The sequence below is a fragment of the Macaca thibetana genome, chromosome 15, assembly GCF_024542745.1.
Source record: "Macaca thibetana thibetana isolate TM-01 chromosome 15, ASM2454274v1, whole genome shotgun sequence".
In the NCBI taxonomy this organism is placed as follows: Eukaryota; Metazoa; Chordata; class Mammalia; order Primates; family Cercopithecidae; genus Macaca; species Macaca thibetana.
The window spans coordinates 105,004,326-105,019,565 of NC_065592.1; the positions used below are offsets into that span (position 1 = coordinate 105,004,326).

Below are 15,240 nucleotides of genomic sequence, written 5' to 3' on the forward strand. Positions count from 1 at the left end.
ACAACCTGGCCTGGTGCTTCTATCCAGAGCACAGGGCTTGGCCCTCTGGCGGCCCTTCAATTTGCTGACACTTCCATTGAAAGTGAGGTCTTTGTTTCTACTCCTTGACTCTGAGCCCTATGCTTGGTGAAAATGATGTAACAGCAGTGTCGTTTCTGGGCCGAGGCCTTGAGAAGCTGGCAGCTTCCACTTCCTGTCCTCTGGAATGCTTGCTCCTGGAAAGCCAGCCAGCATGCTGTGAGAAAGCTCAAGCCGCCCTGGGAGAGTAGTCAACAGCCGGCACCAACGCGTCAGCCTGCGATCAGCCGGCCTGGGAATGGAGCTCTGCTCCAGCTGAACCTCCCCAGGGAGCAGAGACCAGATGCTGGGTCCTGCCTAAATTGCAGGTTCGTGAGCAAAGGAAAGGATTATTGCCATTCTAAGAAGTATCTGTGGTTATCCAGTGACAGGTACAGAGATACTGGAACCCTCGCCCAGCCAAGTGCCTCTGCCTGGCCACAGTGTTGAGGGTGATCCATCCTGGGATGAGATGTTAGGATCCCGGGAGACAGCCTTGCCCTGCCTCTAGGACTGTGAGCTGCAAGGTCTTTGCTCAGAACCTGGAAGCTGCAGCATCCGTGATGGGGTGGATGAGGCCAATAGACAGAGGAACGCATGCTGAGCGATGGGGAGACAGATGGAGTCCTACAGACACCTTTCCCTCATCACCCATAACCTGCCTCCTTATTCACCCATGGGTTTAACTTGGGTTTTTGTCCCCTGCAACTAAAGTAGCCACTTAGCAAATACGTGACTCACAGGCTTAAGCCTCCGTTTCCCGTCTGTAAAATGGGGATGGTGAAGCCCTCATCAATGGTAACTGAGTGATTATTAGAAAACTGGAGCTGCCAACGCAGGCAGAGGGAGAGGCGAGTGTAGACGGGGAGCCGCCAGCAGCCCTTCCTGCTCTTCACTTTCCTCCAGAGATGGCAGCAAAGCTCCATCTATCATGGGCTCCACCCTTGGCCCTGGGACAGGAGTCCTGGCATGCCCATTTTTTGTTGGGAGTGGGAGGAAACTGAGGCAAGGAGAGCCCAAGTCACATGCCCAGGTCCCACAGGCTGACCCCAGACAGGCTCCAAAGCCTGGTTTGTAGGGAGACTCTCCCCTCGCCGCAGGCCTCAGTCTCCCCATCTGTAACACAGGAGACTTCCAAGGAGCTTCCTAAGGCTGAGTTCCTCTGATGTCTCTGTATGGATGAGCCTCAGCCATCCTTACAGGCCACTGAGAGGCCACCCGGGGGCCATATCCAGATGGAACCCTTGCCCCCGCTGGGGGGCCGCAGGATTGCCTCCTCCAAAGATATAAGCCAGGCGGTAGACCAGGGAACCTGAGCGACCCCAGCAGACACTCTGAGCTTCAGCGGCATGGCTGCCAGACACACTGCACCCGCCCCGGGCTGTCAGGACCCTCCGATTCAGCCCTTTTTAAGAGGAGGTGGTGGCCGGGCGCGGTGGCTCAAGCCTGTAATCCCAGCACTTTGGGAGGCCGAGACGGGCGGATCACGAGGTCGGGAGATCGAGACCATCCTGGTTAACACGGTGAAACCCCGTCTCTACTAAAAAATACAAAAAACTAGCCGGGCGAGGTGGCGGGCGCCTGTAGTCCCAGCTACTCGGGAGGCTGAGGCAGGAGAATGGCGTGAACCCGGGAGGCGGAGCTTGCAGTGAGCTGAGATCCGGCCACTGCACTCCAGCCTGGGTGACAGAGCGAGACTCCGTCTCAAAAAAAAAAAAAAAAAAAAAAGGAGGTGGGGAAACTGGAGCCCAGGGGGTACGGGCTTACCTGAGGCCACCAGAGGGCTGGTAAAGAGGCAGGACTAAAACACACTGAGCCTGGCAGCTGGTGAGGGCTGAGCAGCCACTGCTCTGTCGGGGGCAGGGTGGGAGCTGGCAGGAAGCCTGTGGGGAGGGAGGAGGCGAGGCTCTCATGCTTCTCCAGTGACCAGGCACTTGGGGGCCCATGCTGCTCGCTGTGCAGGTGCCGGGCATCAAAGAAGCTTAACTGGCTCTTGAGCATTAAGCCTCGGGCTGCCCTTGACCCACCTGTGCACCCCCTGACCTGCCAGCTTAGCTGGGAACAGCTCCAGGCCAATGGAAGCACAACCCCCCACCTGAAATCCTATGCTTGGTTGTAAGTCCTCAGAGCATGGTAATGCTGTGTAATCCTAGCAGCCGAGGACCCCGGTCAGTCCACATCTTTCCTGACAAGTGAACATCAGAATGGTCGTGGGAAATTTTGCAATAGTTTACATTTACAAAGCATTTAAAATCCTTGTTTCTTATCAGAGAATAGATACATGCTCATTGTGGGAAGTTCAGAAAGTACAAAAGGAGTTGAGGGGTGGGAAAAAGATGAGCCGCTATCTGCCAGCCCAGCAGTGGCCGGGCAAAGGCCCTGGCTTGTAGGATGAGGATCGGGGGAGCAGCCCCTGGCCAGAGTTTGTCCCTCCTAGGCCCAGCTGTATCCCAGCTTCTGAACTGGCCTGGCATGCAGTATGTGCTTGGTAGTACCTGTTCCATGAACCTGTCATTCCTTCTGCCCTCCGGGCGCCTTGCTTTGTGTCTCTGAGTCACCATTTCTTTTTTTTTTTTTTTTTTGAGACGGAGTCTTGCTCTGTAGCCCGGGCTGGAGTGCAGTGGCCGGATCTCAGCTCACTGCAAGCTCCGCCTCCCGGGTTTACGCCATTCTCCTGCCTCAGCCTCCGGAGTAGCTGGGACTACAGGCGCCCGCCACCTCGCCCGGCTAGTTTTTTGTATTTTTAGTAGAGACGGGGTTTCACGGTGTTAGCCAGGATAGTCTCGATCTCCTGACCTCGTGATCCGCCCGTCTCGGCCTCCCAAAGTGCTGGGATTACAGGCTTGAGCCACCGCGCCCGGCCCTGAGTCACCATTTCTGAACCTGAGGGCGGCGGCTCAATGTCATGTCACCCGGGCTGACTGATCTATTTGTGCAGGCTGCGGCCAGGTAGGACGGTCTGATGGTCAGAGCTCAGGCCGCAGCAGCGGAGTACCCCTGGGGAGGGGCCTTTGTCGCTGTGCACAGTGGGGACAGGGCTCTTGCCTTGCTTTAGGAGGATAAGTGGTGTGTGTTGAGGGCTCCAGATGGCCTAGCAGAAAACATTTTTGGGAAAATTGTTTTCTCTGCAAACATCTGGCCTATTAGAACTGCAACCTCAGGTTACTTTTTTTTTTTTTTTCTTGTTTTGCTTTTAGTTTTTAAAAGGTAATACAGTTTTTAAAAAGAGAGGATACCCATGAGGCCACCAGTGCTTCCCTGACTCTTATCATTTTGCAAAAGAACTTTCTGGACGTGGTCTATTGTGAGAGGTTTTCAGGACAAAAATCTCATTTTCTATTGAGTAAAAACTAAAATCAAGAATAAAGCAAAAAAGTGGCTCACACCTGTAATCCCAGCACTTTGAGAGGCCAAGGAGGGTGCGTCACCTGAGGTCAGGAGTTCAAGACCAGCCTGACCAACATGGTGAAACCCTGTTTCTACTAAAATACAAAAATTAACTGGGCGTGGTGGTGCACGCCTGTAATCCCAGCTACTCAGGAGGTTGAGGCAGGAGAATTGCATGAACCCAGGAGTAGAGGTTGCAGTGAGCCGAGCTCATGCCACTGCGATCCAGCCTGGGTGACAGAGCAAGACTTTGCCAAAAAAAGGAAAGCAAAACAAAATGTTTTAGATTTCCACAATTATTATCTAATTTTAGAAAAACTCGTCAAGCCAAGAACTCTGTCACCACCAGACTCCTGCATGGGCCCCCTCCCAGGCCACCATGGCCCATGGGTGCTGAGTCAGGCAAACCAAGGGTTGAGGAAGACTTCCTGGGGGTGGCAACACCTCAGCTAAGGTCTGAGGAAAGAGGAAACCCCCAAGCCAGACCTTCACCTTCCCCTGGAAACCTCTGGCAGCGCATGAGACCCCCATGTTACAGAGTGGAACACTGAGCCCCAGGGCTGGCAGGCCTCCCCCGCCTCCCAGGTTCCATCCAACAAGCATCCACTGACAGTGCACTGTGTGCTCCCAGTTGCAAATGGAGCTGGGAAGAGGCTGCGACTTTGGTCAGTTCCTCAGGCTGTGACTGACTCTGCTTCCTTCTCCCGACCTGCCTTGTCAGCAGTCCATCCGTTCCTCCTAGCCTCCTCCCCTGCCTCTTTAGCAGGGGAGCCCATATTTTTTTGTTTTGTTTTGTTTTGTTTTGTTTTTTGAGACACAGTCTCCCTCTGTCACCCAGGCTGGAGTGCAGTGGTGCAATCTCAGATCACTGCAACCTCTGCCTCCTAGGTTCAAGCAATTTTCGTGCCTTGGCCTCCCGAGTAGCTGGGATTACTGGTGTATCTGACCTCAAGTGATCCTCTTGGCCACAATCGGCCACATGTCCATAGCTCTACACCTGGCCACATGTCCTCTTCGTTTCAGAGACGTGACACAGGCTGACCAGGCCTTAAGGACAGGTGGCACGAAATGGCTCTGACAGGGAGTGCCATCAGGGAGGGCTCCATGGAGGAGGAGGGTGAGGAAGGCAAAGAGACACACTCAGGCAGGCGAAGCCCAAGCACTGCTCCCAGTTTGTGCCTAGACTTGGAGAGTCTGGGAAACCAGGCAACTAGGAGAGCTGGGTGGGTGGGCCAAGCTCAAATGCTGACGGGGCCTTGGCAGTCCAGTTCAGAGGCCACCACTCCATCCTGAGCACATCACGGTCTCTCACTTGCCTTGAGAGGGTGGCAGGACCACGTCCACCCCTCAGATGAGAACACGAAGACTCAGTGCAAGGGTGCCCACCCCTGCCCCAGGGATCAGGGAAGCCTCTCAGAGAGCCATGGTTCCCACCATGGAAGGGGGCACCCCAGGCGGTTGTCCTTGGTGGGCCCATGCCGTTCCTTCCACGTGCCTCAGTTTCGCCCATGTGTGTGGCTGGAATTGCTGGGCTTTGTAAGAGCAAACCATTCCAAGGGCCTGGGAAAAGGTGGACAAGATGGCCCTGATCAGGGTTCAAATGGGTGACAGGCCCACCTCCAGAACCAGGCTCAGATCCCTCCCACAGCTCCTGAAGATGGCCTTTTGGCAGCAAATGGGTGTTCTGAGCCACAGCAAGGCATACTGTTTCCAGTGGAAAGGACATGACAGAGGTCCTTAGGCCACCTCCAGGTCCCCTAACAGTACAAATGGAGGCCCAGCGCCACAAGCCTAAACGTCCACAACCCAACTAAGCGACAGACTGCTCAGAAAAACATGCTCTGTCCTCCTTGATCCCACCTGTCAGGGGCTGAACTGTGTCCCCCAAAATCTATGTTTAAGTCCTAATCCTCAGTACCTCCAAATATGACCTTATTTGGAGACAAGGTCTTTACAGACTCTTTTTTAAAGTAACTGGGACTACAGGCACGCACCACCACACCCAGCTAATTTTTGTATTTTTAGTAGGGACAGGGTTTCACTATGTTGACCAGGCTGGTCACGAACTCCTGACCTTACGATCCACCTGCCTCCGCCTCCCAATGTGCTGGGATTACAGGTGTGAGCCACTGTGCCCTGCCGGTCTTTACAGACTCTTTATAGGGTCTTAAGTTAAGATGAGGACATTACGATGGGCACTAATCTAATATGACTGGTGTCCTTAGAAGAGAGATGTGAACACAGAGAGACACAGCGAAAGCACCGTGTGTAGACAGGAGTTAAGTTTCCACCAGCCAAGGAACTGCCAGAAGCTGGAAGATGCAAGGAAGGCTGTTCTCCTGGAGTTTCTGGAGGGATTGTAGGCCTGCCGACACCCTGATCTCAGACTTCTGGCCTCCTGAACCATAAGACAATAAATTTCTGTTGTTCTCAGGCACCCAGTCTGTGGTACTATGTTACACAGCTCTAGGAAACACACTTCCTAAATGGCCAGGTGTTTAGCATTTGAGGAGTCCTGAAGGCCTGGGCCACAGCGTGGTGGCTTAAGGAGCTGCAGGCAGCCTAGTGTTTTCCATCGCCACCTAGCTCCACCCAGCAATTGCAGGGCTGCCCCAGACCTCCCTCCCAGCCCTGTCCATGCACCTACAGGCAGTGGCCCTCCGCCCAGTGGTGCATGGTGGGCAAAACCAGAGAAAGGACCACACAGGCCTGAGAGATGGGTTAGGGGCCACTTGGCAAGACATTCTGGGGTCCCAGAGCGTGGTCTGCAGTGGGCACCGCTGATGGTCCTGGCGCTTCCCGACACGGCGGAAGAACACACATGCTGGGTTTTGAATAAAGGAGCTTGAAGTAAGCCATCGTGTGTGACCCACAAGGGCAAGGAGGAAGAAGATATCAGGGGTGACGCCAACCCTGATGGTGAAAGGGGGAGGGCCCCTCACGTTTCACACTGGACCTCAGCTTTGGAGGGCTCGGAAAGCAGAGGTGGGGAGGGGCTGCCCTGCTGGAACCCCGCTTCATGGTCCACCTGAACATCCACACTCTTCATGGTCACCTGCCAGGCACTCTGGAGATAGCCTGGCCCACCTGAGCCACCTTCTGCACTCCTGCAGGCATGCCTCAGCCAGCTGCTCTGGGCTTCTGCTGCCACACATTGCCAAACCAGGGCCTTTGCTCCTGCTGTTCCCTCTGCCAGGATTGCCTTTGCCAGCTCCACAGGGATAGGCACGGCTCAGGTGGCCTCCCACAAGCAGCCCAAGATCCAGGATGTCTGAGGCCTGACATCACACCCCACCCTTTGGTGGTGGTTTGGGAAGGGGGCTAAGCCTGAGTTGGGTGGCGTCAGGGAGAGAGAAAGAGCCCGGATCACAGCTCTGGGCCCGCTGCAGGTGGAGCTGAGTGGGAAGGGGAAGCCAGGAGAAAGGAGGCCTCCAGGTGCGTGTGGGCCCTGCAGCCAGACCCCAGGGCTGTGAATCCTGTTTCTCCCAGCTGGGGGCCCCTCAGTGAGAACCGAAGACAACAAGGGCACCCAGACCGCAGGGTGCCTCAGCAGGCCTGGCCCAGTGAGAGACAGGGAAAGAAGGCTGGGTCCACACAGGACTCTGGGGGGGAGTGGGGTGTGCGAGGGGCGGGCCGGGGAGGGGTTTTGCTCTTTGCCCTTTGGTACCGGCCGAATCCGGCACCCTGAGAAGGCAAAATCCTGCTCAAAAAATAAAAACATAGAAGTGCATGGAAAAACCACACTAGGAATGGAGGTGAGAACAGGGAGGGATGGGGGAAGGGTGTTAGGCAGAGGTAGCCGCGCGTGCAACGCCCCGGAGGAGCAACACTTTCCGCTCGGCCGCCGGCTTGGCCCGCTGGGTATTCGGGCTCCCCAGGGGACCCCGCCCCCGCCCGGACCTCGGTCCCAGCCCAAATGTGGGCGTGGTCTGTACGTTGCATGGCACCGCCCCTGGGCGGGCGCGGGAGGCGGGGCTTGTTGCGTCCCGCCCCTCACCCAGGTCCAGGTCCCGCCCCCACAAGCCCGGCTCACTGCCCTGGCAGACCCCGCCAAGCGCCTCGGAGCGCGCAGGATGCGCGGGGCGGCCGCCACCCTCCGTGGCAAGGCGAGGCCCCGGGGGCGGGCCGGGGTCACCACGCCTGCCCCAGGGAACCGCACAGGTGAGGGCTGAGGCCGAGTGGCCGCGTGCGGGGCTCTGCGCCCATTTCACAGACGGGAAAGCCGAGGGGAGGGGGTCGCGGGGCCGCACAACCGTGGGTGGGGGCCACAGCCTCGATCTGCCCCGAGTATGAACCTCCTCGACCCTCCGCCAGCCCAACAGGCGCCCTAGCGGAGCCGAAGCCTGGCAGCGAGCAGCAGCCCGCGCGCCCCTTCCCGAGTCGCCGCCGCGCCTTGGTCCCGGGCGCCTGCGGACACCGCGGCCGGCCAAGCCTCTCCACGCCGCAGGCTGCGGACCCCTCCGCGCCCCTCCGCGTCCCTCCGGGGGAAGTCGAAACCGGCCTCACCTGGCGGGCGGGCGGCGCGGAGGTGGGAGCGGGGAGCCCTCTCTGCGCCTGAGGGAGGTGTCATCTTCACGATTCCTTGGTGACCACCGCAGCTCCACTTTACAGATGGAGAAACTGAGCCTGCGAGAGGGGGGTGGCTGTCCGAGGTTATCCTATGGCCAGGCTTGGGATCGCCTCGGCTGTCTCCGAGGCTCAGAGGCCTCCGGAAGGAAGAGAGGCTGCTTTTTATTTTACTTTTAAGTGTTTGAATTCAAGAATGTGCTTAAAGAGCTTTCTGCTCCCGTGCCCAAGGCTCCGGGGTTCGAATGCTGGCCTTGCTCCTTGAATGATTATAAAGTCTAACCCTTGTAGAAATAGAACCAAACCGGAACTCGGGGTCTCTGATACCCCAAAAGCTTTTTTCCGTGGCCACTACCCACGAGCGTTAGGCCTGAGGGTCCTGGCTGTCTCGGGTGTTGCGGGGCTAAGGCTCAGCGCAGGAGGAAGCTGAAGCCCAGAGTGGGGTGGGCTGGACCAGGTCACGCCGTCAGCCCGCAGCCCCAGGGAACTGGCAGGAAGGTGGCAGGAGGCTGGCTTCCTCTCACAGATGGGGAAACTGCGGCTCAGGGAGCTAATTCACCGAGCAGAGCTCCGCAACTCGGCAACGTGGGCGCTGAGACTCGTTCCTGGCGCTGGTGGATTTGGTTTGTTTAGTTTGACTCTCTGGCAGCCTAATGTCCAGAGTCCCTAATTTGGTGTTGGGGTGATGAGCACTTTTGCTCCTGTGTTTGAGCAAGGCCTGCCCAGGGCCTGGTACTGCCTTAGGAGCCCCTTCTACTGGCACAACAGCCTGGAGGAGTGGGTGCCAATGCCCTTTGGATAGCCTTGAGTTGCCCAAGGTCAGCCCAAGGCCAGGGAGTATCTGGAAGCTCTGGCATATTTGCATACAAAAGGTTGTTTGCCTTGGAATTTGTGCTGGGAATGGAGCTTAGTCTGGCACCTTGTGCTCTTGTTCATCCTCCCTGGCCCTGGCTCTGCCTCTGACCACCATGACCACTTCCCAGGCACTGGCCCCCTTGTTGGAGTTTTGGGTTAGAATCCCCCTGTGACCTGGGGTGAGTCGCTGCACCTCTGTGCCTCAGTTTCCCCATGTTCCCCAGTTTCCCCACTGTATACCTGCCCCCAAGCTTGTGGACAGGCCCAGTGGAGCCCCGGGAGGATACTTGTTCTGGTGCAGGGCTGATGCCATCATCTGGACTCCATCACTCTCCTGCCATGAGATCTCAGTTTCTTGATCTGTGAAATGTGCTGTGAAGTGAGAGGCTAGGGGGTTGGGAGTCTTTGGAGAGGATTTGACACTAAAACACCACTGGCCAGGAGTGGTGGCTCATGCCTCTAATCCCACACTTTGGGAGGCTGAGGCGGGCGGATTGCTTGAGTCCAGGAGCTCGAAACCAACCTGGGTAACATAGCAAGACCTCATTCTACAAAAAATGCAAAAAAAAAAAAAATGAGCCGAGCATGGTGGCATGTGCCTGTAGTCCCAGTTATTCTGGAGGCTGAAAGGTGGAAGGATTGCTTTAGCTCAGAGTTCGAGGCTACAGTGAGCTGTGATCATCTCACTGCACTCCACCCTGGGCAACCAGAGTGAGATTCTGTCTCAAAACAAAACAAAAACCAAAAACACAGCATGGGCATGTGTGTTTTTCCCACCATCTTTAAAATGGGACCATTACCACCGGCTTTCCTAGAGTAGCTATGAAGAGCACAGTAGCGCAGACACACTTGTCTTCCTGGGAGGCAGGAAGTGGTCTTCCCTCATCTCCCATGAGCGCCCTGGGAGAAGGGCAGCGTGCGGGGGAGACTAGCTCAGAGTAGGAGTTTATCATGTTTATTGTATGACTGGCCCCTGGCCCTGCTCCCAGGTCAGCCCCAGCACTCCCTGATCTGGGAGATTGTCCAGGAAAGCAGGGTTCCAGTGGCTGTAGGTAACCCCCTGGCATCCCTGGAAGGGCCTTGGAGGAAGGGCCTGGAGAGGGGGGGTAGCAGGAGGCGTGCTCTGCCGGTACCTTCTTGGCTTCACCCCTGAACTCCTGCCCCAGAACTGGACTGTGTCCATTTTACAGAGGAGAAATTGAGACCCCGTCAATGCCTGTGTAAGTCAAAGCGAGGCGGACATGCCCCGTGATGCCTGTTTACGGCCTCCTGCCACCCATCGGCATTGACAGAGCAGCTGGTAGAAGACACAGGTTCCCGGAGCCTCGGTTTTCCACCAGGGATGTGGGGGTCACGTTCCTCATTTGGAGTTAGCCCAGCTGTGTTCTGGAGGATTGTGAGCTTTCCACGTCCTAAGGCCACCCTGCTGCTCAGCCTGGAGATGGAAGGCTGCAGTGGCTCTGAAGCCTGTGCCCACCCTCCATGTGCAGATGGGCTCAGAGAGGGCAGTTGACTTACCTGAAGACACACAACCAGGGCTGTGGGCCACCTACATGTAGTGTTGGGGCCAGGCCCTGTCCCCACTGCCAGGGTCTTGGGGGTCCTATTCTCAAAGCACCTCTGTGTGCACAAGTCACCCCCTTTAAACTCTGAGAAATTCCTCTGAAGGTTCCTGTTTCACATTTGGGGGAACTGAGACCCAGATTGAGGTCACACAGGGACTCACTGGCAGGTGGGGATCGAGTCTAGGTGAGACTGGGTCCACAGCCTGCCTCTATCACTCGGGTGCCCTCTCTTCCACAGCCTCAGCCAGCATAAAGGGGAACATAGTTACTTGGCCGCATAGCAGGCGAGGTCAGGGTATAGGGGCTGTGTGGAGAATCCCAGGAGGGAGGATGGAAGGGCTGACCTGGGGTCCAAGGTTCTAGATAAAAGATTAACAAGTACGGATTGTTCTCAGACGCCTGACTGGTCTCATGGGCTGGGAGGATGAGGACCCACCCGGTCAGGCCTGCCCGCCTCCGTACATAAGGCCAGAGAGGGAGGAAGCACAGCTGCGGTAGGTGGCCGGGCAGAGGCGCAGGTGCGGCGTGTGGGCTGAGGGCCGCTCAGGCATCCCACAGGTGTGCCCCTGAGGTACCCATTGGCCCTCTCCACCTGCCCCTGAGTCGTGGGAGGGCCAGGCAGGGCCTCATGTGTTTGATTTTGTACCTTGTTTGCATCAAATCGGGTTTCTGTTGTTTTTCCCTCTAAGATTTACATGCAAAGGGATCTAAAGGGTGCCAGGTAAGAAATGCCCCAGCGCTGGGCCGGCAGATCAAGGGCAGCCACAAGCAAGGGCTGGGGAACAGCAGGCAGGTAGGGTGGGGCTGGAGGGCAGGACAGATCCAGGGAGGCAAGGCCTCTGCCTCCAGCTTTGGGGAGGAGACATCCTCAAAGACAGCTGGGGTGTGGGGTCCCCTGCAGGGATCAGGCACAGGAGGGCCATCTGCGGGCAGCTGAGAGTTCATGAGTATTTGAAGCAGGGGAGGGGACAGGTGGGATCTGCCTCTCAGGCACCGGGCATGGGGAGGGGCTCAGGAGGTCGGTGAGGGGTGGCCCTGGGTCCCCTGGGAGTCCTGGAGTCTCTCTGTGAGCAGGACCTGGCTGTGTGGCGGTTAGAGCCACGGGTGATCCACCAGCTCCATCCTCATGCCTTGGTGATTTCTTGGAATGCCCCTGGGAGTTGGGTGCAGGTAGACTTCATAGACCATAGCTCCTGGCACTGTGCTGCCTGCCTGCCCCATCCTGGCTGTGAGTTTGCTGTGAATCCTATGGAATCCTGGCTGTGAGTTCGCTGTGAATCCTATGGAAAGGGCTACCCCATGGGGACAGGAGTGCAGGCTCCTACCCTTGGCACTGCCATTGTGCAGCCAGGGGCCTTGGGCAGGTTTATGGGCCTCAGTTTCCTCATCTGGAAAATGGAGCCAGCCCAGAGACAGTGTTTCCTGACCTCCCAGGCTCAGGAAAGGAGTGCAGGAGACCCCACTGGGGCCTGGAGGGTTGAAGGTCCCCTGTATACTGCAGACTTTGGGGATCAGGGACTAAGGGCTAAAGTTTTCCTGGGTTTCATGGACCTTGGGGATTGAGGCCCAGGGCCCCAGTAGGGCTCATGTCCTGGGCTGCTCAAGCCCTGACCTAGGGAGTGATCCTGTGCACCAGATCCTGTTCCAAGGTCTCCATAGGGCAGTCCTGCTCCTCTCAGACCCCAGGAGGGCAAGTCACCAGTTTTGCAGACGGAGAAGTTGAGACTGAGCCAGGCGAGAAATCCAGGTCCAGGACCTGCTGCTGGGAAGGGTCTTGTCAGGATCAGATCCTGGGAACCTATTGATTAGCCTTCCAGGAAACCTGCCCACCCAACTGGGGGCTAAGACCAGGGCATTCCCTGTCAGTGCAGCAGCAGAGGCCACAGGAACATGACTTTGCCTCCCCGTGCCCTCTTGGCTGAGGGCTTAAAGGAGGTTGGACCTCTCGGCTGCTCTGAGGAGGCAGATCAGGGCTGTGAGCGTTCAGTGAGGACTCACCCTGCCCTCCCTCCTACCAGTAACTTTCCCAGACCCTCTGCTTGACTTGTGAAGGAAAGCCATTCCAGCAGGGCACTTACATTAGGACCTGGCATGAGACCCTCCTGGTCAGCTGGCTAGAAATGGAGGGTCTGACCCCAGGACTGCATTTAAGGCCCCCCAGCCCCACCAGGCACCATCCTTCTCTGCTCATGTGCAGTTAGGGGGCTGGCATCAATTGTACTGGGCTTGTACTCCAAATCGTTTTATACTTCTGTTTGAGTTTTTAATTTGACAGCACATCCCGGACTTCTTGTAGGTCAGTCTTACCGCGCTGGCTGGTCCCCTTTCTTTGGTTGTGGGTGGTGACTTCACCTTTTTTTTTATCTTTTTTGAGACAGAGTCTCACTCTGTCAACCAGGCTAGAGTGCAGTGGTGTGATCTTGGCTCACTGCAGCCTCTGCCTCCCGGTTCAAGCAATTCTCCTGCCTCGGCCTCCCAAATAGCTGGGACTACAGGTGCACACTGCCACACCCCGCTAATTTTTATTTTTTTAGTAGAGATGGGGTTTCACCATGTTGGCCAGGATGGTTTTGATCTCCTGATCTTGTGATCCGCCCACCTTGGCCTCCCAAAGTGCTGGGATTACAGGTGGGAGCCACCGCACCCAGCCGACTTCACCCTTCATCCCCCATGTCTGTGAGGCTCAATGATGCAGGCAGGACAGGCTCTGGGGATGCTGGGAAGGGGCCATGCTTGCCCCCTTGTTGATGCCTTTCACTGTGACATGTAATCCACTACCTGCAGTTGCCGTCTGAGGACAAAAGCCCTCACTATAGCAGAACCTGGCGGCTGAGAACACAGGATGTGGCTTTTGACAGATGAAGTGTGAACCAAGACAAGACCTTGGTTGACCTCAGACATGCCTAGGCGAGAGCCGACTGGTCAACCTCAGACATGGCTAGTCATGAACTCCCCACCCGGCTCAGCACAACATGTGGGCGGGCAGGGGCAGGGGCTGCTCCTCCTCCTTTTTTATTTTTTATTTTTTGAGATGGAGTCTCACTCTGTCACCCAGGCTGGAGTGCAGTGGCACGATCTCGGCTCACTGCAAGCTCCGCCTCCCGGGTTCACACCATTCTCCTGCCTCAGCCTCCCGAGTAGCTGGGACTACAGGTGCCCGCCACCATGCCCGGCTAATTTTTTGTATTTTTAGTAGAGACGGGGTTTCACTGTGTTAGCCAGGATGGTCTCAATCTCCTGACCTTGTGATCCGCCCGCCTCAGCCTCCCAAAGTGCTGGGATTACAGGCGTGAGCCGCCGCGCCCATCCGAGGAGCTGCTCCTTGTAAGACACACTTAGAGGAAGTCAGTTGTAGAGGTGGCCTTGCTGGGATGATCATCATTTCATCCAGTCCTTGCCCCCACCCTGCCTGCTGTGGTATTTGTAGGTGGAGAAGTGACCAGGCTCTTCTGGAAAAGCCGGGCTGACCCTCAAACCCAGGTCTTCTGGCTCCAGAGCTGGGCCTGGCTGCCTCGGGTGCATGGCAGGCCCTGGTAGTCATGTCTGTCTTGTTTGAGAGAAAGCTGTGTTCCTGCAGTGACACACAGTCTCAATAGAATAAGTCTCGAGGATCAGCCCAGTGCCCAGACGGTTCAGCAGTGGTTAGTGTCTGGGTCCTGGATGGGGAGTGGTATGGCTGCCCCTTCCCTGGGACCCCAGTGGGTGGGAAGGAGATGTGCCCAGGCGATTAGTTACATGTCAGCAGTGGGGATGCTCAAGGTCTTCCCCGAGCATTTTTCTTTTGAACATGCGGCAGAGTTGAAATAATTTTTTGCCTGGACATGCACCAGCTCGATTCCACCCTTCGCATTTCACTGTGCCTGCTTTCTCACATCTGTCTCCATACCTTGGTCCACCCTTCCAGGCATCTCATTATTCTAATGAAGTTATCGTTTTATTTTTAAAGAATGAATTCACGTTCATCCATTCATCTTCTCACTGGGCAGACACAGCCAGGCACTTGTTGTGGGTGCTGGGTACACTCACCCTCGCCAACCTCCCCTCCCATCCGCCAATGGCTACTCCCAAACCTATGGCTGGTGGGGCCTCCTCTCTGCAAGGGCCACAGTGGACTGGGAAGCCACAGAAGAATGCAGAAGTCGCAGCTCTAAATTAAGGACTGGGAAGTGTTGGCCGCCTGGCTGCCCTGGAGAAGGGGCCACGTGGCCAGCCCGTGGCTGCCCTGCTGTGTCTGCCAGGGCTCCAGAATCCCATAGCCACCTCCTTGGCCAGAAGAACAGTGCATATCCAGATCCCAAGATCCTGAAAAAGCAAAGTGGTTTCTGGCCCTTGGGGAGTGCTGATCACGACTCTTGTCTGTGAGGTCAGGCTGCCAGTCCTCCATTCATTTGTTCTTGCATTCATTCATTTATTCATTCCTACACTGATATCTGCAGATACGGAGCGTGGTAGTTGATGAAGAGCCCAACCCTGGAGACAGAATTCAAGTCCTAGCTGTGCCACTGGGAGCTAGGTGACCCAAGGCCAGCGAGAGTCAGTCCAGGGTTATAGGAAATAGCCCAGGCCAGAGGTTAGAGCTGTACCTGGCACAGGTAATGCTCAGTGTCAGCTGTCATTGACCCAGCATCCCTGGGCGGTTCTGCCTCCTGCTGACTCCAGTCCTGCCCACTGTCCCCTCCATCCCCTGGAAGGGCAGGGCAGCTCCTCAGGCCCTCCCCACTCTGTGTACCACCCCTAGAAATTGTGCACCCCTCCCCTGCAGCCTCCCTAATCTGAAGGGCTGGTCTTTTTAACTCTGACAGAGATAAGA

The 15,240-nt window shown here is 56.5% G+C and overlaps 1 protein-coding gene and 1 long non-coding RNA gene across 2 annotated transcripts in view; both read left to right on the plus strand.

Moving 5' to 3' along the window:
• The window catches only part of SUSD3 (sushi domain containing 3), a 401,112-nt gene that overhangs the window by 367,753 nt on the left and 18,119 nt on the right, over positions 1-15,240 (plus strand). The window contains exon 2 of the mRNA XM_050761562.1: positions 7,506-7,605. Within this exon, the coding sequence (XP_050617519.1) occupies positions 7,518-7,605 (88 nt within the window). The 5' untranslated portion in view covers positions 7,506-7,517. The remainder of the gene's footprint in view (positions 1-7,505; positions 7,606-15,240) is intronic.
• LOC126937816 (uncharacterized) overlaps positions 1-15,240 on the plus strand; it is a 68,028-nt gene that overhangs the window by 5,479 nt on the left and 47,309 nt on the right. The window lies entirely within an intron of this gene.